At 55.8% G+C, this 21,001-nt stretch overlaps 1 protein-coding gene across 1 annotated transcript in view; it reads left to right on the top strand.

Annotated features, from left to right (window-relative positions):
* Positions 1–8,771: 8,771 nt before the first annotated feature.
* WNT6 (Wnt family member 6) overlaps positions 8,772–21,001 on the top strand; it is a gene marked incomplete at both ends in the record, with an annotated part of 12,537 nt that continues 307 nt past the window's right edge. The window contains 4 exons of the mRNA XM_079710251.1: positions 8,772–8,851; positions 18,396–18,616; positions 18,844–19,178; positions 20,847–21,001. The exon at positions 20,847–21,001 is cut by the window's right edge and continues 307 nt beyond it. Coding sequence (XP_079566377.1) covers positions 8,772–8,851; positions 18,396–18,616; positions 18,844–19,178; positions 20,847–21,001 — 791 coding nt within the window. The remainder of the gene's footprint in view (positions 8,852–18,395; positions 18,617–18,843; positions 19,179–20,846) is intronic.

Below are 21,001 nucleotides of genomic sequence, written 5' to 3'. Positions count from 1 at the left end.
GAAAAGTTTTGGACAAAAGCCATGGGGAATTTCTATGACTCTGACCATCCCCAAGAGCTATTCCTCAGCCGCATGAGCTCTGGACGTTTTCCTAATCAGTTCTCTCCTTGTTTGATTTCTTTTCACTGAATAGCTGAAGACTCTATAATAAGAAGGAGCTTCGGCCTTCCCTGGTGGCGCAGTGGTTGAGAGTCTGCCTGCCGATGCAGGGGACACAGGTTTGTGCCCCGGTCTGGGAAGATCCCACATGCCACGGAGCGGCTGGGCCCGTGAGCCATGGCCGCTGAGCCTGTGCGTCCGGAGCCTGTGCTCCACAACAGGGGAGGCCACATCAGTGAGAGGCCCACGTACCACAAAAAAAAAAAAAAAAAAAAAAAACAACAACAAAACTTCAGCCAAAGAGTAAATAACTAAGCAAAGAACTCAAAATTCTTCTTCACCATTGAATATCATCAACTACTTATAAGATTTAAAATCCTCTTCTGATCCTTCCTGCTGCACCCACTGTTTCTACTGCATAGACTTTATTATGAAAATAACATTTTGGGTGCTCTTTTTGTCACTTGGCATTATTTTATAAAGACTGTTCTTTGTTTTAATACAATGAACGTATTTGTCATTTTAATGCCTGCCCAATATTCTATTGTATGATCAGATCATACTTGGTTTAACTACACCCTATTGCTAGCTAAGTACTGCATAAGCTTCTAGATCTTCACTGACATAGAAAAATGTATAATTACATTTGCATGCATAGAGTATGTTCTTTTTTTCCTCTTAGGTAACTTACACTGGGTATCACCCCGGAGGTAAAATCATGCAAGGTATATGATCAGTTTTGTCAGCATGCCCTCTGGAAAGCATGGTCAAATTTATGGTGCCACCAGCAATACACAAGGGTTTTCTCTACACCTCTGCCAGTTTTGAGTTTTACACCTTCTAAAATTTTGTTTTTTTTTTTTTTTTTTATAAATTTCTAATTTTTTAAGGCCACGTGTCCCAAGTGCATTAGTTCCTTCTTCCAACAGCTCTTTTCCTAACTCCCAATCTTGGTCTGGGACATCATCACCTGTAACTTGTAATAATTCTTCACTTCTTCACAGACAAGACATTTACTCAGTCACCACCTCCTGTTGGCTCTATAAGTATCTCTTTGAGTCTCTCATCTTCATCCTTATCCCTACTTCCTGCTTCAACATCTTCATCTTCTCTCTCTCTCAGGTGAATGTCACTGCCTTGGAACTGGTCTCCTGATGCCAATCTCTCTCTCCCAATATATTTGCCATTGGAAAACTGTCCTGCTTTAAGTTGGCTTTTCATAAGCTGCGTCTGGGTTCCCTCCCCACAGTCAAAGAGCCAGCACTCGCCTTCACACCGAAGGACCAGAGCAGAGGCACCCCGGGTTGGGGATGGGTATGCTGCGCCTGTCCCCAGAAATGTCACATCCATAGACATCTTCCACCCCACTCCCCGAGACCCGCGGCAAGAGCCGAGGGAGGCGCAGGCCCGCAGCGAGGCCCAGCCGTCTAAAATTTTGTTGTTAATTTGACAGGTTGATGTTCTTCTTGGTTCTAATTTTTATTTTTTTCATAATTCTTTTTTTTGTATTGGAGTATATTTGCTTTACAATGCTGTGTTAGTTTCTGCTGTACAATGAAGTGAATCAGCTATACATATACATATATCCCCTCCCTCTTGGCCCTCCCTCCCAATCCCCCCCCATTCTCACCCCTCTAGGTCATCACAGAGCACCGAGCTGAGATCCCTGTGCTATACAGCAGGTTCCCATTAGCTATCTATTTTACACATGGTAGTGTACATATGTCAATCCTAATTTTTAATTTTCATCTCTCTTATGGAGACCTTTCAGAAAGTATTTTTTTCTTAAGGAACAGTGTCCCATCTTGCCAGGAGATGGCGCTGTGACTCTGTGCTTAGGCTTCTTGAGACAGCCCGTGCTGTTAGTGATGGGCTGTGTGGATGCACCAGGAGAGGGGATGTTAAGAAATCCTCTGGTCCCCTCTGGACCCCCAGTTTCCCACCTGAGTTCAGAAGACCTGGTTTTGTTGAGGAGATGACACCCCACCTGCTGAGTCTGCCTTGCCCCACCCCACAGAGTATCTATCACCCTCTTGAAGTTCAACAGAATCCAAGGTTATGAAGTGTCCACTGCAGGCCAGACATAGATCACACCCTCCCCCAAACTCACAAGCAAGTGGAGGACAAAATCAACTCTAAATGCTGTACTTTCTATAAAATAGCTGCAAAGTGCTCTGAGTGATTGGGAATTGGAAAGATTGCCTCCAACTACAGGTATTTGGGACCTTGGAGGATATGGGCACTGAGCTGGGCCAGCTGGGGCAGGAGGCAGCTGAGCAGAGTGTGGAGGGGTGGGAGTGGGGGCCAGGGATTGGGGGTCTGATCAAGAGCCACTGTGAGGGGCTTCCCTGGTGGCGCAGTGGTTGAGAGTCCGCCTGCCGATGCAGGGGACACGGGTTCGTGCCCCGGTCCGGGAAGATCCCACGTGCCGCAGAGCGGCTGGGCCCGTGAGCCATGGCCGTTGAGCCTGCGCGTCCGGAGCCTGCGCTCCGCAACGGGAGAGGCCACTACAGTGAGAGGCCCGCGTACTGCAAAAAAAAAAAAAAAAAAAAAAAAAAAAAGAGCCACTGTGAGCCTGGAGCTCTGGTGGAGACCACCAGGAAGATGAGGCTGTGGAGACCCCCAAAGAGCCGAACTGTGGTGGGGCCTGAATGCCACGTCAAGAAGCATGGACTTGGTTTTGTAAGAGGTGTGCTCGTGGAAGTGCCACAGCAAGAAAATGGCGGGGTCGTCCTCGTGCTTTGGCAAAAGTAGCCTGAGGTCTAGATGATTCGGTGGTTTTCCTCATGTGTTCTGTGGACACATCCTCCTCTCATCTGACTGATTCTCAGAAGTGGTTGATATGATCGCCCACTGCCCATGCTCTCTTTCCTTGGCTTCTGTGAAAGCACAACGCTCCTTTCCCCCTCCTGCCTCTGTGGTTCCTCCTCAGTCTCCTTTGCAGCTTCTTTCCCTTCATCCAGCCATGAAACATGACTTCATGAAGGCTGCTCTCACTCTGCACTCTCCCCTGGGCGATCTCGGCCTGCTCTCGGCTTAATTACACCCTATCCCAGGATGACTCAGCCCCGGCCTCCCCTCTGAGCTCCAGACCCATACATCCAACTGCCTCCTCGACAGTTCCTTATGAATGTTTCGAAAGCATCTTTAATTCACGTCCCAAATTCCCCCACTGAACCTTGCCTAATGCTGGTCCTCTTCCGGCATTCCTTGACTGAGTGGACACACCACCATTCATCCTGTTGGGCCAGTTAAAATCCCAGAGGCATCTTTCCAACCTCTCCACAAGTCCATTGACCCTACTTCCTCCACAGTGGCCAGTGCTGTCTGCTTCTTTCCTCACCTCTGCCATTGACGCAGGTGGAAGCTACAGAGGCTTTTCCGGGCCACTTAGAGCCACTGCAGAGTCTTCTAACTGATCTTCCTCCTTCCACTCTGGTCCCTCTCCTACCTCCTCTTCACACTGCAGCCAGAGTCATCTTTTCGAAATGTAGAAGCGACCATGTCACTCACTGCCCCAGTGAAATCTCCACTGCTTCCTATTGCTTTTTAAAAAAAACATTTTATTAAGATAACATAGAAAAGAACATAGAACAAATGTACAATTGAACACTCTTGAAAGCAACTGCCATGAAAGGAGGCAGCATCTTGCCAGCCATCCCACTCCATGTGCCCTCAAAAGAGAACAGCCCCCTTCCCCCACCCTCCTGCCTTCTCCAGATCCCTGCAGGGCTTTCACAAGGCTGTTCCCTCTGCTAGAAATGCTCTTCCCTCCCTGTATCTCCCAGTTAACCCCAACTTATTTTTGTGTCTCACTTGGAGGGTTCCCTCCTCAGAGGGGCCTTCTCCACCTTTCCTGACTTGATCAACCCTCCTGCTTGAGCCTCTTGCTGTGCGCTTCCTTCTCCCCTGCAGCACAGGTCAAGTTGTGGTTTTTCCACTTGTCTGTGAGGTGATATGATTAATGACCACTCGACGAGGGTGAGGGTTATGTTTGCTTTTGCTCACCATTGTCTCTCCGCTGTCTAGCTGGGTGCCTGGCACATAGTATGTGTTTGATTAAAAAATTGCTGACTGCTGTCCAGGGAGAGATAGCCAGCAGACACCAACACAATTAGGGGAGAGTCTGGGTCTGGAGACCTGGATGGAGGAGGCCTGATTCCCTGAGAGGTGAGGGCTGAAACAGTGGGGATAGGTGGTGTGACCTGGAGAAGAATGATGCAGTGAGAAGAGGACGGGGACTTGTCTCCAGAACCCCCGAGGCCATACCAGTGTTCTTCCAATGCAGGAGCCACGCCTGGATGGAGATGGCTGGAGAGGCTCCTGGGCCCAACCTCTCCCGCTAGGGGCCACTGGGGCTGAGCTAAGTGGAAACAAATGTTCCCTGGCTTCCCCCCAGCCCAGTCGTGGTGGACGAGCAGTAGCCTCTCCTTCTCAGCCCCTGCTCCCCCCTCCCCCTCTTTCCAGCTCCCCTGGGTTCTTTTTCCCTTTGACTGATGGGGTGATGGGAAGGCTGGGTGCGTGGATAGGGTTGAGAGATGTGGAAGATGTGAGGCCGGTGGGCTCTGTGGGGAACAAGGTCCTGGGGTGGGGGGTTCCCTTGGATAAAGACCCAGAGGGAGTCTCAGGAAAACCTGACCTGCAAGACAGGGAAAGACTGGTTAAAGCTGAGAACCAGGCATTTGAATTCCCACTCTGGGCTGGAAAGGCACATTCTCATGATTTCAGGTGGGCTGCGAAAAGCTGGAGTAAAGCATCTGGGATTCAGAAGGGTGAGGAAAGTGATTCTCTCTTTTTTCTCTTTTTTCTTCCCTCTGTCTCTCTAGAGGGCTGGTCTTTCCTCTCTCTGTTCTCCTGGGACCCAGAGACCTAGTGCCCTGAGGAATTCTCAAGTCCAGTCACCACCCTGAAGGAATGAGAGTTAGGTCCCATTGCTGGGGAAGGAGGGAGGGAGGGACAGAGAGAGGGAGGTGATTGGGAGGGGAAGGGTCACAGGCCCAAATTCCTGGGCTCCTGCAGCTTCAGTCATTCTGAGAAACAAAGAAACAGAGAAAGTGATTTAGAGACAGACACAAATAGAGACCGAATTATGGAGATGGGAGAGACGTGAAAAGACACACAGAAAGACAGTGAGAGAGAGAATCCGACAGACAGAGGGCTCTGCTGTCCCCTGCAGCGATTCTGATGTTATCTGTCTCCAGCTGCCTCTCTCCCTCTCCACAGTCCCCACCTCTGCCCCTCCTTCCTCTCCAACCCCACAGCCAGACACCCCTGTCTCTCCTTCCCCACGTCTCTTTTGCGACGAGGCCTAGACCTAAGGCAGAGAGATGGGGAAAGAGGTGGAGGGGGTCCAGAGGACAGAGAGAGAGGGATCAGAGTGGCACCACCCCATTCCTGCTGCAGAGGTGGTGTGTGTGTGTGCGCTTGTGTGTGCATGTGCTCTCCAGGGAAGCAGGCATGTGTCTCAGCCTGAGCCAGTCCACCTGTGTGTCCATCCATACCTGTGGGTGAAAGTTACCCAGCATTGTCTAGGAGAGGTGAGGGAGTCCTGTGGTTTCTGTGGGGTATCTGGAAGCCTGTGCCCAGCTGTGGGTGTGCATGAGTGTGCATGCGTGTGCATGCATCTTGATCTGTCTTTGTGTGCCTCTGGCTCCATCTCCTAGTTTCCCAGCCCTGCTCAGTGGAGGGTCTTCTAAAGGGACACTGATGGACTGAAGCCTCAGGAACATCTGAACTCATCTCTCTGAAGGTTTGAGGGCTTAAGGGCAGAAGTCATGGCTCTAGCTCTGACCAGAGGCCAGCCAACCCCTCGATGAGGTGCAGAGAAGGCAGAGGAAAGGTTGCCCTTGGAACAGGGGCCCTGGGAATTGGGGCTTCAGGAGGTCTGCCCATCACAGACTGCAGCCCCCGCCTCCCCCTGCCCCAGGGCTTCTGCAGGCACTACTGGGCCGGCTGACTCTGGAATGGGATTCAGGGGTGCATTGGTGGGGGGAAGCAGGAGGGTTTGGGGAGTCCAGAGATGGCCAAATATTCTACAAGGTCTGGCCAGAGAGAGTACTGCCGCAGGGGTGGGGCCTTCTGCGTGTGTTTGTAGGAAAGGTGGGGGGTGGGGGCAGAAAGGCTGCCTGCGGGGGAGAAGGCTTCTTGGCAAACGCCCCAGTTTCCTGAGCTGATCCCTGCTCCCTGCCACTGCTCCCAATTCTGTTGTTTCAATAACATCATTTTTATCCACCCCACAGAGAGACCGTGTCTTAGGAGGGGGAGGGGACGGGCAGGGCTAGGGCATGAGGGGGTGGTAATGGAGAGAGGCTGGGGTCTGGAGGCGGCAGGGACTAGATTTGGGGCGATCCCTCCTCAGGCAGAGGCAGGGCGGTCCCAGAGCCCTGGTCCCCTGATGACAAAGACAAATACATTAAAATTCTTGCCTCGGAGAAGAATGCAGGATAGGGAGAGCATTTCATAATCTGCAATAACAGTAGCAGGGTGGGGGCGGGGGGCCGGGGGGGGCAGGGGGTTCAGAACCCAGGCAGTGGTCCCCAGGGGGTTGGTCGTTGGCCACCTGCAGCCTCCAGGGACCCCCAGAGCCCTCCAGCCGCCTGTTCAGCACCATCTGGCCTGAGTGTGTGCCCAACCTGGGCATGTCATTGAATGTGCAGGGTCTGGAGTTGGCATTGCCCTGCAGCAACAGCAACTGTGTGTAAAATTAAGAGGTGCAGGGGCTGTGTATGGCATCTGGATGCTCTTAAGGGCTAAAATGGGAGGGGCTGCACTTGGGCCATGCCCCCCTGGCTATCTCCCTCAGCCACTAGCCCCCTTCTCTAGAACGCTCCAGCACCCTGACCAGAACTCTCAGTACCCAGTACAAGGAATTAGGCTGACTCAACCTGGACACCAGGGCCCTGGGGTGGGGCTCCCAGCAAAGCCAGGGGCTTCCCTATGTGCCTAGGCCAATGTTTCTCCGTCTCCTTTCTCTTCTCCACTTGCTCATCCTTCCTTTCCCAGATCTGCCTCCTCCCCTGGGATAGGCATCTGTGGTCTTTTATTGCATCCCCAGCCCATCTTGATCCACTTGTGCCCGCACTCGGAATCTTGCCTTCTCTCTGCTCACCGGGGTGTTTCTCTTATTTCTTTTGGCAGTGGCCTCATTCCCCAAGTTCAGGTGCTCCCCCACCCCATTCCAGAAGACCAGGAGCTTTCTTCTAGGGCCTGAAGTTTCTGCCACACGGGCTTGAGGTCCTCTGTCTGTCCTCTCCACCCAGGAGCACCCTTACAGCTTGATGGCTGCTCTGGATAGTGGTGGTAGGGAGACTGGCCTTTGCTGTGGAATGTCCTGCACCACCTGTCCCTCGGCACCCCTGGGGCACACGGGGCCAGAGGGAGGAGCAGGGACTACAGCTCCCCGCCAGCCCGCTTGGTGTGATGAATGGAGCTGTCCTTCCTCCCCACGGGGGCCTTTGATCTCCCCCCCACCGTGGGGAGGGGGCCAGGGGCATCAAAGGCATTTTTGTGGCATTAGAGAATCAGATAAACGCCATCTCACCTGCAGCTGGCCCTCCCACCCGCTCTGGCCCCGGCCAAGTTGCGGGGAGCGGCCTGAAGCAGGGACCCACGGACCCACGAGGCCCGGCTGCAGCGAGTTCTGACCCTTCACTCTCTTGGAAGTCTGCAAGCTCCACTCTGTCGCTCGCCTACACGTGCGAGCGCTGGATCGCAGGCCATAAAGAGGTTCTCTTGCTGTCTCCTCTCCCCTCCGCACCTCCTCCCCTGAACTCGGGCCTGATGAGGCGGGGGCTGGGGAGGAGAGTGGAGGCCTAGCGCTTCCTCCCGTGCTCAGGGAAAGGCTGAAAGAGGGGCGTGCGGCGCGGAGGCCGGGTCCGGTAAGAGGTGACCCCTCCGGAGTGTGCCCATCGGGCCGTCGAGTTCGACACCCCTACCCGGAGCACCCAGCGCCCGGGGCCAACTTCCTCTCCTGGCCCCCGCTCCAGCATCCCACTCCGCACCGCCCCCCAACCCAAACTCCCTCATTCCTGGGAAGTTTTCTCTCTTTACAGTCAACAAACCTGTCAAACGTCTCCCTTCCAGCCCGTCCCCCATTCCTCAGCTCCTTTTCCTTCCCCCGCTAACCCTTCTCCACCCTTCTTCCCCGCCCCTCCTTGCCCCCGACTCCGGGCGGCGGCCGGGGGCTCCCAGGCGGTGAGAGGCGAGGTGAGGGGGCGAGGCGGGCGGGTCCCCCAGCCACGAGCGCGCTCGGGCCCCGCCCCGGGGCCTCGCTCCCGCCCTCCGCTGAGCTCCGCGCCCGGCGCCCCGGGGCGCTCGGCTCCCTCCCGAGAGTCCCGCCGCCTGGCTGTCGCAACTGCCACCCCCACGGCCCCCCTGCCCCCCGCCCCCGCCCCGGCCCCGCTCCCCTCCCACCCCCACCCCCGGCTCTGATTTCTTCTCCCGAGCGAGCTCGGCAGGAGACACAGGCGCTGGCTGCCCCGTCCGCTCTCCGCCTCCGCCGCGCCCTCCTCGCCCGGGATGGGCCCCCCCGCCGCCGCCGCCGCCGCCGGAGCCATCGCCTCCCGGCCGCCGCCGCCGTCGCCGCGCTCGCCCTGAAGCCCGGGCCCCCGCGCGCACCGGCTGGCCCCGTAGCCTCGTCCCCTGGCCGCCCCGGCCCGCGGAGAGCTGTCACGATGCAGCCGCCCGCGCCCTCCCGCCTGAGGCTGCTGTTCCTGCTGCTCCTGTGTCCGGCGCACGTCGGCGGACTGTGGTGGTGAGTACTGCGTCTGACTGTCCCCGAGGGGCTCCTGGAGCTCGAAGGTGGGGACCTCGGGACCGATAGTGGGGCTCTGAATTGCGCTCCTGCCACCTCCGGGCTCTACCTGTGCGCAGAGCCCAGCCGCCGGGCAGCTGGAGACGTGAGGGGGAAGTGCGTGCCGCTCCTGCCAGCCTCCTCCAGGGGCACTTCTGAACTGCCACTTAGATGTGCCCACACACCCCCGCTCCCCCCTTACATTCTACTGTATTTCCTTCTCCTGTGTCCCACCCCAGGTTATGCACCCAATCCAGGTCACCAAGGAATTGGGAGATGGGTAGGAAAGATATCGGGGAGACGGGCAAGATCTGTAGTCTGAGATCCGAATAAAAGAGCCTGTGAGGAGGGCTTTGGATTTAGGGGAGGGGGGCTGGATTTGGGGAAAAGAGGGGAACAAGGTGGGAAACCACAGGCAGAAAGACTCAAACAGCTGCCTCTTCCCCGCCCTGCTTTGCCCACAAACCCACCAGTTTCTGTCTGGACTCCTCCAGAGTGGGCGGTAGGGGCGGGAAAGGGAGTGTAAAGGGGAAACCGAGTCAGAACCTTAGCTTTCTCTACTTCCTCCTCCCCGTCCAAAGAGGAGGAAAGGCAGGAAGGGACCCAAGCCTATGCCCTTCCATATGTAGGGGTCATGGATGAAAAAGCGTGCAGCTCGGGACGTACTGGGAACCGTGGAGGGTCCTGGAGGGAGGGAGGGAGGCCTGGCCAGCCAAGGGTTGGGGACGTCTTCCCAGACTTAGCCTCTCGACTTGGCCCTAGCTAGAGCAGACGCCTAGGCAGCTAAGGTTGAGGGAACTTTGAGTCTTGGGAGGTGGACAGAGGCTGGGGAGGTGGGTGCCCGGCCGGGACCGCTCAGAGATCCGGATCCCGTAGACTTTTTTTTCCTTCTCAGTCTCAGGAGCAGCAAAGACCCGCCCGGAATAGTTGTGTTTAGAGAGGAGGGACTTGGACAATACCGCTGGTGCATCAGCCAATCGTAAGAAGGCAAGGTCTTATCTATTTGCATATCACCATGTCACTGGCTGGATTCTCTACCCTCCACTCCTCTCCCACCCCGGGATTTGGAAGAAGGGGTGGGGCAGGCAGATCCCTCTCTTCTAGGAAGATAGCTGGATGCCCACACAGGGAGCTGCTGGCCACCATCCCACTTCCATGATGTGGGAGAGAAGTCCCTCAGGGTGTCGCTGAGGGGACAAACTGAGGACGACCTAGGTCCTGGCTAGGGAACATGTGTCCTCTGATCCTGACTTAGAATAATGCAGTAGCAGCTTTGAAATAGACAGACCTGAGATCTAATCTCCCCCATTTGTTAAGTCTGTGACTTTGGACAAGCCACTTCTCCCTGCTCCCAGATGTCTCAACTGTAGAATAGGGAGTCAGTCCCCCTAGCTGGCAGGCTCCATAGGAGGATTATGTGGGATGACCTACAACATGATTGGACATTAGGAGGTGCTCCTAAATGTAAGTCTCCTCCTAGACACCCCAGGTTCTGGCCAGAGTCCCCATGGGTGAAAAGAGGGATTAATTTAAATGTAAAATCCAGGGTCCCCAGCAAAATTTTGTAAAGCGATCTCTACCTCTTGTTCCCCGTGCACACCTTTCCTAACTTTGCCCTTCCTCAAGGTATGGGGACAGGGGTCTCTCCCTGACGGCTGTTGCCTTCCCTTCCCCCTGCCCCATTTGTCCCAATTTTCTCATCCTTCCAGTTAAAAATACCACTTCCTCCATGAAGCTGTCTCTCTGTCTTCCCTCCCTTGCCTTCTCTGTGCTCCCACTGCACCCCATGCATTGGGCAACTATGCCAGTTATGCATTTCACTGACAACCATCTCCTCTTGGGTCTCTTTTCCCTGCTCCTGGAAGGCCAAGCGTTTGTCTTTAGGGCCCTGAAGACTGAAGGTGCTGGGGACAGTTTTATGGAGTGTTGCTGAGTTCATCTTTCTGGGGTTTGTATCCATGGGGGTTCCTTTGTTTAGGAAGGGCTGTTGGGTGGGAGCCACACCAGAGGGAGAGAGACTTGGTCCCTTGGAGACTGACCCTGAAGCTGGAAAGCAGGGAGTGGGGGAGGAGGTGAGGAAGGCAGGTGTGGGAGAACACAGAGGCCTTCATGGCCACAGCTGCAGGGCGAGCCGGGTGAAGAGTGAGGGGTTGGGATGATAAGGTGTCTGGCGAATGCCTCACTCAGATGCTTCTGAGAGGCTCCTGTCATTCCTTGCCCCCCACCCTGGAGGCTTCACCATAAGTAAGAGCTTCTTCAGGCCAGGAGATTCTAGGCCGCTCCCTGATGTCTAGGACTGGTTTGCTGCACCTCTTCTCTCTGCTTCTCAGAGAAGCCAGGCCAGAGCTCTAGCGGTGGACAGGAAAGCAGCTGGCCTCGCAGCAGCCCACTGAAGTCCAGGCTGACATTCTAGCAGCAGCCAGGCTGGGAGGAGACAGGACCCCAGGAACTCTGAGCGACTGGACTGTCCCGGTTAGGAAAGGAGGGTCCTGGAGGAGAGCGGCCCAGGCCCTGGAATAGGCTCAGGGACCCGGCTCCAGGTCCCGGAGAAGTTTCCCTTCCACTTTCTTTCCCCCTCCCCCAACTTCTCCGATGCAATGCATGCTTTCTAAACTCTGCCTCTGGCCTCTGTCTGTCTCTCTCCCATCTGTAACCATATCTTTGTGAATTGCAGAATCCCAGATTCCAGGACACTGGCCAGGCTCTCTTGAGGTCATCTTGTCCAGCTTACTGCCTCCAGGCCATCCAGCCTATGCTCTGGCCCTGACAGATCCCGTTCTGGTCACCAGCTTCCACCTCTCCTATCCTGCTCCCTGCCCCCCTTCCATCCTCCCCCAGGAAGTTCTTCTCAATGTCTGACCCATCTTTATTTATACCTCCAATCAGTGGATGTAGAAAATAGCTCACTCTCACAGAATAGCCAGATCAATCTCCCTTCTTCTCCCTTCCTCTTTCCTCTTTCTGTTTTATAGTTTCTATGAAGGAAACTAACCCTCCCCTTGTTCCACTAGGAAAAGCACCACTCAGTCTCACTCCCTTCCCTCATCTCATCTTGCCTTCCTTCCCTATGGAAACAGGAACAGACACCTAGGACAGCCTCACCTCTTGTCCCTCAGGGAAGCAGGGAAAGGACCCAGGCTTCTTCCCAACATCCCGGCTTTCCAGTTGTGACACCACCCCCCACCCTTTCCCATCCCCTCTTCCTCTGGGGCCCCTGACCCTTCATGGGCACTCCTGTGGCTGGCCCCCACAGGCTCAGGATGGGGTGGGGGTGGGGTGGCCGTCCAGCACCCTCTCCAGGCCTCCCGCCTTGGCAGCTTCCCCTGGAGGGAGACAATGGGGCTGTGAGCAGAAAAGGGCAGGGGCAAAAGGAGGCTGGCTCGATCCAGGCCAGAGCGTGCCCTGAGCCCACCAGAGTCCTGGCACTGTGACATTTCCTGCAGGGTGCAGCCCCCTTCTGCCCCGTTCTCATCAGAAGCCAGGAGTTGGTGGGGGGAGGTCAGTGGGAGGCTTGATCACCAGGGCCCAGTGAGGGGGATTCCAGAGTGTGTACTTTGATGGAGAAATCCAGCTGTGGAGGGGACGAGGCGAGGGTGGGGCCAGGCCTCGGTCAGGCTGGCAGTAGGGCACCCAGCCAGCCAGAGCAGGAGGCGCTGGGGAACGCAGAAGCCGGCCCCTGGGGGCTGGAGAGGGCGCCCTCTAGCCTGCACCTTCCTTCCTGCAGGGGGCTGGGTGTGGTGGTGGATGAGATCTTGGGTGCTTCCCCGGGACTGCCTGAGGAAGAGCTCAGGGAGGGAAAGGTCACTGGGAGGGTTCTTCACCCGCTTTCCACCTGGCCTCTTTGGCTGGTTTCTCCAGCTCGGAGCCCTCTGTTTAATCCAGAAATTAGATCTAGAAAGGACTTAGAGATCATCTGGTCCAATCTTCTCACTTACAGGGAGAACTCTAGCCAAAGCTCAGGGACAGGAGGTGACTTGCCCAAGGCCCCCCAGAATACAAGTCGCTGAGGGTTGGGACCGGGAGCCCACCTCCTGCTGAGTACCGCAGCCTTGTGTGCTGTGGGGCTCAGGAAAGGGGTACAGGGCCTTCCACGGGCCCCTTCTGCTCCCCCATCCCCACCCTCACACAGTGCTCCCCACCTCAGCGTGGGAGAACAGAAGGCACATGACGGATGCTCACCAGGATATCCAGCGGATGGTCACTGTGTCCATGCCTTTGCCTCCCACAGCCCTGACCAATGGGAAGCCCTCTTCTGCCACGAAGTCATTCAGGGCAGGGAAAGCCCCTGCCTCTTCCAAGAGCAATGAGGAGGAGAGAAGTGTGAGGAGGTGGGAAGAGCAGCACCCAGGACGGGGCAGAGAGAAGCAGACTGGGCTGGGGTGGTGGGGGGCCGTGGGGAGGCAGGGGTTAATGGAGCTGGGGCATCACGGGCTTTGATGTGGTGGTCGGGGAGGGGGTAGGGACGGGGGGAGGGGAGCAGTAATTACCGAGTTAGACGGAGCAGGACAGGACAGGCGGGCTGGGCACAGGCCCGGGCCCAGCTGCCTCAGCAGCCGTCAGGCAACATTTTTCTGCCCCCTCTCCACCACCCACCTCCCCCACCCCTGTGCAGCCCCCGCCCACGGCCCCAGGGCTCAGGGCTCCCTCTGCTGGCTCTTGGGAGTGAGGGTCGGACTAAGGAGTGTGGGGAGCTAGCGGGGGGCTGGCTGTGAGACCCTTCAGAGGAGCAGGCATCAGAAGGATCTGTGATCCTCTTGGCCTCAAGAATCCACCGGCCGAGGAGCGCTCGATGGGGACGGGAGGGGTCCTGGAGGGTGCTCCTGGTCCACGGGCTGGGCTGACAGGGGAGGAGGAGACACTGGGATCCAGGCTAAGTAAGGGCAGAGAGCTGGAGGAAAGCATGTTCTCAGGAATTCACAAACGCTGCCTGATTGCCGTGCGCTGTGCAGGCCCAGGAGATGATTAAGGGTGTGAACGGGAAGACAAAACACTTGTGGAAGTCCAGTCTCTGGACAGGCTCTTTTCACATGTAACCTGGGAAGTAGGCAGGTATCATTTATTTCCATTTTACAGTTGAGGACACTGAGGCTCTGAAGGTTAAGTTTCATCATCCGTTCAACCAATGATAAGTGCCAGCTTCCCTTGCTAGGGACTTGCCAACATCATAGAACCAGCAAATGGCAGAGCCCAGATCCAAACCCAAGTCCGATGGATCTTCAGACCCCTGAGTGTGTTCTGCTAATGACGTTTACTTCTTCCTGAGGGCCTTGTCTCGAATGAGTTCATATCTAATTGGAGAGAGAAGACAAGAAAACATGACAGAATAATTATGCCCCTCGCAGCATAACAAGCACCCCCCAAATGAGTGACACTTGGAGTGATGCAAGTGGGGGAGGTCAGTGAGGGCTGGGGCCCAGGGGAGGCTCCTTAGAGCAGGTGGGATCTGAGGCGAGTTTGGAGAGACGCTGGGTGAGATTTTGATGACTTAGGGGTGGCGAGGGGAGGCTCTGAGTTAGCCAACCCTGCTCAGAGTAAGGGCTGTGTGGAGGATGGCATGCGAGGCCACACGGAGTATCCGAAGACCTCAGGTGGCCGTTTCCTCCAGTCCCTTTGGGGTTTTTTTTTGCGGTACGTGGGCCTCTCACTGTTGTGGCCTCTCCCGTTGCGGAGCACAGGCTCTGGACGTGCAGGCTCAGCGGCCATGGTTCACGGGCCCAGCCGCTCCACGGCATGTGGGATCTTCCCGGACCGGGGCACGAACCCGCGTCCCCTGCATCGGCAGGCGGACTCTCAACCACTGCGCCACCAGGGAAGCCCCCTTTGGTTTTTAAAATATTCACCTAAATTTCTTGCAGCGGGGATCCCTCCACTGAGTGGCCAGGGTCAGTCACCTCTCTTCTCATCTTGCTCACCTGTACAATAAGGGTGAAGTGGGTGGAGCTGGACTAGAGTATCTCTGACATCCTCTTCCACCCTCTGAATCCAGGGATGGAAAGGTAAGTTAGGCCAGAAACCCGGGCCTCCAAGGCTTAGATCTACAGATGTTGTCAGTAGGAACTGGCTGGCCCCTCACTTGGCTATTTATTCTGCCAACCAAGGTCCCTGGGAGGGAGATCTTGGCACAGGCCATGCCAGCTAGAATGGCCAAACCCAGGCTTGTCCCATCTTGTCTACATACTGATTTCTTTTAGGGCTAGTCTTGTTTTTTCTATGCTGGAGTGGCTATTTGTTTAGGATCTCAGATCCTACATGTTATATAGTATATATTTCCTACCACCACTGTGCTCCAGCCACCGCCCCCGCTCCAAACACGCAGATGCTCCCAAACGGGCACATCCTCTCTGGGCTGATCTCAGACCAATGCTAACTCAGAGGCCCCAACAGCAGAGTTCATTCCCTAAGGAAGCAGAAGGGAAGAAAGGAGGGTAAAGGAAGAAGGGAGATGGGGGAATTCTTTCTTGATGCTGTTAAAGATGGTGTTAAAGTTAGAGGGGCATATTCAAGCCTCTCTTGCCAACTCCTCATTTTTCTGAAGCCCAGAGAGGGAACTGATTTGCCCAGAGTGGCTCAGCTCACCCAGAGCTGACAGAGACCAGGGTACAAAAGCGGGGCCTGTTGTTTTGCCCGATGCTCCTCTGTCAGTCCCCTTTGGAGTTTCCTTTCCTGTGACTTGAAGATGGGAGTGAGGACAGGAGGGCAGGGAACAAGCTAGTCCCTTGGGATTCTAGCCACTACTATTGCCCATCCCTCCTCCTGACTGGCTTGTAAACAAGTCTGGTTCCCAGGCAGCCAGCCAGCCTGGGGAGCCAGACCCGGACCAGAAACTGACTCTGGGGCAGCCCCTCAACGCCGTGAAGGGCCAGCCAGCCCCACTTCCTGGAGGGCCCTGCCCCTCATGCTCCTCTTTATTCCTCTCCTATCTCAAGCTCCTGGGAAAAAGACAAGGTCAAGAGGTTTTTCCCTTTCTTGCCTGCATACCCACACCGTCTCCTACTTTCCTAGTGCAGGAGGAGGGAGAGGAGAGGGATAGGGCAGAGTAACCTTGGGAAGATAAGGCCAGTCAGCCTTGGGAAAGCAGGGAGTTAGCGGAGGGCAGGATTGGGGAGGGGGGAGTGGGGAGCTTAGCAGCATGGGGGCGCGGTGGGGGAAGATGGGTTTGCAGGGCCCCAGACTCCCAGGTGGAGCTCTGGACATGCAGGTGGCAGAAGAGGAGCTGGACAGCTGTGGACAGGCCCGCTTCCCTGCCTCTGAATGCAGCTGAGGAAAAAGAAAATGTTTCAGGAAGCTAATTAGGAGTCATGAAACCACATGTGGACAGGAACCTGGGCTCAAGTGAGGAGCTTCTCCTTAGATGGCTCATTCATTCATTCAAAAACATGTATTAGGGCTTCCCTGGTTGCGCCGTGGTTGAGAGTCCGCCTGCCGATGCAGGGGACGCGGGTTCGCGCCCCGGTCCGGGAAGATCCCACATGCCATGGAGCAGCTGGGCCCGTGAGCCATGGCCGCTGAGCCTGCACATCCGGTGCCTGTGCTCCGCAACGGGAGAGCCCACAACAGTGAGAGGCCCGTGTACCGCAAAAAAAAAAAAAAAAAAAAAAAAAAAAAATGCATTAAATGGTATTCATTGTAGTATTATAGTAATTGTTCATAATATGCAATTTTTCATTAAAAATGGGAGGGGGGAATACAAATTAAGTAGCTAAAAATCTGCCATGGGAGACAAAAGAAAATGACAGTCCTAACTCTCAAGGTTATCGCTCCATAGTCTTATCTGCCGACCTCGTACAACCATGCTGGAAGCTGCCCCCCAATCCTTTTTGTAATGAAGTGGGATAAGTAGGTGGAAGGGGGAAGGAGAGAGAGGGAGACAGACAGACAGACAGGTAAGGACAGGGCTGGGGCTGGACTTTCCCAGGCTACAGTTGGAACGCAGCGATGAGCAGGTCCTAAGCATGGAGGAAGGAAGGTCTGGACTATAAGTCTGTCCACTGAGGAGAGAACCTTGGCTCCTGGACTACTTGGGTAGGGGTGATGACAATAACCTGATAGGGTGGTGGTGTGTGTGTGTCACACGGGGTGGTAGGAGATCTTAAAGGACTGAGTTTACACATCTTCCTGCAACCACATCTTCAAACATCTCACTCCTCAGTGTTGAGAAGTTCTAGCTTAAGACCTAAATTCCTCCTGCTGCTATGTAAGCTCATTACATCTCCTTGCTCTGGGGCCAGAACGTGCCTGGTCAGTACGTACCTATAGAGCAAATGGGGACAGTGGGGTGGATGCACACGAAGGCTAAGCTGAAAAGTAGGCCATCTTGACCTTTGGCACCTATCCACCAGCATTTTCCTCTGCATTTTCTATCTCTTGGTGCCGCTTCTCCCCACCCAAAATTTTATTCTGCCCTCCGCTAAAGGATTTTTGAGTGGTTTTAAATTACCCTCAGCCCCCAAGTGCTCAAATAAGAGCAATCCAGTTAAAGCGGTTCCACCCAGGTGTCAGTACCTAGCCAGTATAGACTTCAGGGGTATGGTGTATGGCAACCAAATGACAGCGCTCTCCTCAGAAGGAACGAAGGCTGAGAACAGAGGGATTTCTGAAAGTGTGTGGAACTTCTCAGAAGGTCTTTACCCACCAAGCCAAACAGCATCGCCTTCCCCAATCAGTTACGCTACCCCCATTCACAGGGCTTGGCTTGCTGCCATCCTGCTCTGAAAAGGTCACAGACCCTGGAGCAGGAGAAGGGTCAGTGTCACTTACTTTACAACAATGCTTCAGAGACTCAGTCCCGCGTTCCTTCCTCCTGCTCTCCTGTTCAGGGAAACGGGGGATATCAGGGTGGGAGGGCCCACTTTAGAGATCAAAGCTTCACCTTCCTATTTGACAGAAAGAGAAATCTGGGCCAGAGAGAAGGTATGACTTTCCTCAGAGGCTCCTTTCCCTAGCCACTCTAACATCCTGCGGCTTTCTATATCTCTGGGATTGCCACTACTTTTCTAGCATCAGGGCTGATCAGCTGACACATTTCCAGCTTGTGGTCCACTAAGACCAGATCCTTCTTCTCTGTCACTGTCTCTTTTCTTTGGTATCTCTTTATGATATATACTTTCTTTTCTTTGACAGCCTTCTTGATCTTTCTTTGGTTAATTTCCTCCTTGTCTCCCTTTTGGGCTAGGCCTGTTGCATTTTAACTTTGGCCTACCTGGTGCCAGGTGCCTTCACTTTGAGTCAAATTCCTGTACGGATTTATTAATGAAGATGTACATAGAAGGTTAATACTGAATCCTTGCTCTATAGCAATTTCAGTCCAGAACCTAATTAAGAGGGGACACACAAATGGAATAGTAAGAGAACCAGACAGGATAATCTCCATTTCAGTTGCGGGAGCTGGTGGGGGAAGAGGCATGCATGTCACAGCTCCTGGCTGTGGGCTGGGCAGGGCTGGTCTCCTTCCCCTCACCCAAGCTCTTTGAGTTACACCCCTGATCTGCTGTTCTTTGCTTCCCAGGGCCGTGGGCAGCCCCTTGGTCATGGACCCTACCAGCATCTGCAGGAAGGCACGGCGGCTAGCAGGGCGGCAGGCCGAGTTGTGCCAGGCCGAGCCGGAAGTTGTGGCCGAGCTAGCGCGGGGCGCCCGGCTAGGGGTTCGAGAATGCCAGTTCCAGTTCCGCTTCCGCCGCTGGAACTGTTCCAGCCACAGCAAGGCCTTTGGGCGCATCCTGCAGCAGGGTCAGTGTGGGGAGGAGACCAGGAGGGGGCTGCTTTCTCTTCGCTGGGGGATCAGAGGAGAGGGTGGAGGTTTGGGTAGGCTGCCTGAGCCCCACTTCTCCCACGGGTCAAAGGGCACCCTGCCGTGACCCTGTCTCCCAACCCCTCATCACACTGCCTGGCCCACCGCGTTCCCCCAGGACCCAGCTTTGGTCCTGCTGTCTGACTGCCCCTCCCCGCCCCCGCAGACATCCGGGAGACGGCCTTCGTGTTTGCCATAACGGCCGCAGGCGCCAGCCACGCGGTCACACAGGCCTGCTCCATGGGCGAGCTGCTGCAGTGTGGCTGCCAGGCGCCCCGAGGCCGGGCCCCGCCCCGTCCCCCCGGCCTGCCAGGTACCCCTGGGCCCCCGGGCCCCGCGGGCTCCCCCGACGGCAGCGCCGCCTGGGAGTGGGGAGGCTGCGGCGACGACGTGGACTTCGGGGATGAGAAGTCGAGGCTCTTTATGGACGCGCAGCACAAGCGGGGACGCGGAGACATCCGTGCGTTGGTGCAACTTCACAACAACGAGGCGGGCCGGCTGGTGAGTCTGGGCAGGGATGTATATAAGGGTGTGTGTGTGGAAATGCGTGTGTGGAAATGTGTGAGTGTGGATAGCTTTGAAAGGATGTGGGAGAGTGTGGTATGTGTGGAGGACTGAGTTTGTGGAAGGGTGTGGGGAAGTGAGGGTGTGAGTGAGGGTATGCAGTGTAGGAGTTCGTTAATGTTTGCCGGGGAGCCAGCGTGGCCGTGGGGAGCACTTGGGAAGATTGGCTGGGGGCCTGGATGGGCATGTGGGAGGGGAAGTGGCCAGCCTAGAAGAGGGAGTTACTTGGGGGGCCTGGGAGGGCCTGGGGCTGATGGCCCAGTGGGCAGGGTAGGGAGGGGACACCCAGGGAAGAGGACCCAGGGCCTTTAGGGACCTCAGGTAGGGAGGACATACCTCTGAGACAGGACATGTGGGGCAAAGCTTGGGGTAGGTAGGGAGCTGGCTGCCAGGGCAGGGGCAGAGGAGGGAGACAAAGGCTGGGGATGAAAGAGAGGATAGCGGCGAGGTAAAGGTATGGGGTCTGGAGGTAGGGCAGCCGGGACAAGTGGGGGAGGCCTGGAAATGGACTAAACAGGTCCAAGGGAAAATGGGCTTGGAAAGGAGAGAAGAACGAGAAGTAGATCCTGATGGTAGAAGGGGGTCAGGCAGAGGCCGGAAAGCTGTGATTGAATCTGGGCACTTAACTGGCTGCCCAGCAATCCCAGACCAGTCCCTGTCCAGAGCCCTGGCAGCCTCTCCCCTTCCCTCTGTGATGATGAGGGTCCCATGAGCTCCTGTTTAGGGACTAGAAGCAGTCTGAGTCAGATGTTTACAGGAGGCGATGCGGAGAAAGAGAAGGGGCCTGGGAGCGGAAGGGAGATAGATGTACAGGTCTGTAGATCAGGTTGGCCCCTGGACTCTGAGCTTCCGGAAATGATCTTCCTGGGGCATCTGACCCCTTAAATCTCTAGTCGGGGTGTGAGTCTTCGAGCCCAGCTTCAGACATAAATAGTAAATAAAGGGCAGGACTCCTGGGTTCCAGTTCTCAGTAGTGCATCCACAGTGGGCCCTCCTGCACGTATGCCTCAGTTCTAGGTTGTGCTAGGGACCCCCCCACACACACACATCCTATGTCTTCTAGGGTTCCGGCCTGAGGCATTGGGCGGGGGATGAGAGGGGGACCAGAGAGGAATGTCCAGACAGGCCCACATACCTGTTGGAGAGGGTTGGGGAGGGGTGGCGGGGACAGAGCCCAGGCAGCCTGCTCTGCCTGGGGCCCTGAGGAGCAGGAATGAGGGGGTTGGCCTGGCAGGAGGAATAGGGTGCAAAGCTGCCACCTTCCCCACCCCCCTCCCTCCAGGGAGAATCTCTCCCCTGCTGTCCATTATGCTTTCTCCCCCATTCCCTGGCTTTGGATCCTGGAACCTCTACGCTGCATACTGACCCCCACTCCCCACTTCTCCTACTTCTGCATCATCCTTCCTCCTCCTCTCCGGGCTGTGGGGCCCTTGATTTCCTCCTCCCCACTTTGCTCTCTCCTGCTTTGTTTGTTTGTTTTGGGTCTGCTCTTTTCTTTCTTTCAGCCACCACCCTCCCCAGCTTATTCTCTGTCGGTCTTCTGGGCCTCGCCGCGTCCCGCCTTCCGGATCTGTCTCCATCCGCCCGCGCCTCTGCTCCCCGCAGGCCGTGCGGAGCCACACGCGGACCGAATGCAAGTGCCATGGCCTGTCGGGCTCATGCGCGCTGCGGACCTGCTGGCAGAAGTTGCCCCCGTTCCGCGAGGTGGGCGCGCGGCTGCTCGAGCGCTTCCACGGCGCCTCGCGTGTCATGGGCACCAA

The sequence above is a fragment of the Hyperoodon ampullatus genome (genome assembly GCF_949752795.1).
Source record: "Hyperoodon ampullatus genome assembly, chromosome: 8".
Lineage (NCBI taxonomy): Eukaryota > Metazoa > Chordata > Mammalia > Artiodactyla > Ziphiidae > Hyperoodon > Hyperoodon ampullatus.
The sequence above is the reverse complement of the archived record's forward strand: the minus strand, read 5'-3'. Positions and strand labels throughout refer to the sequence as shown.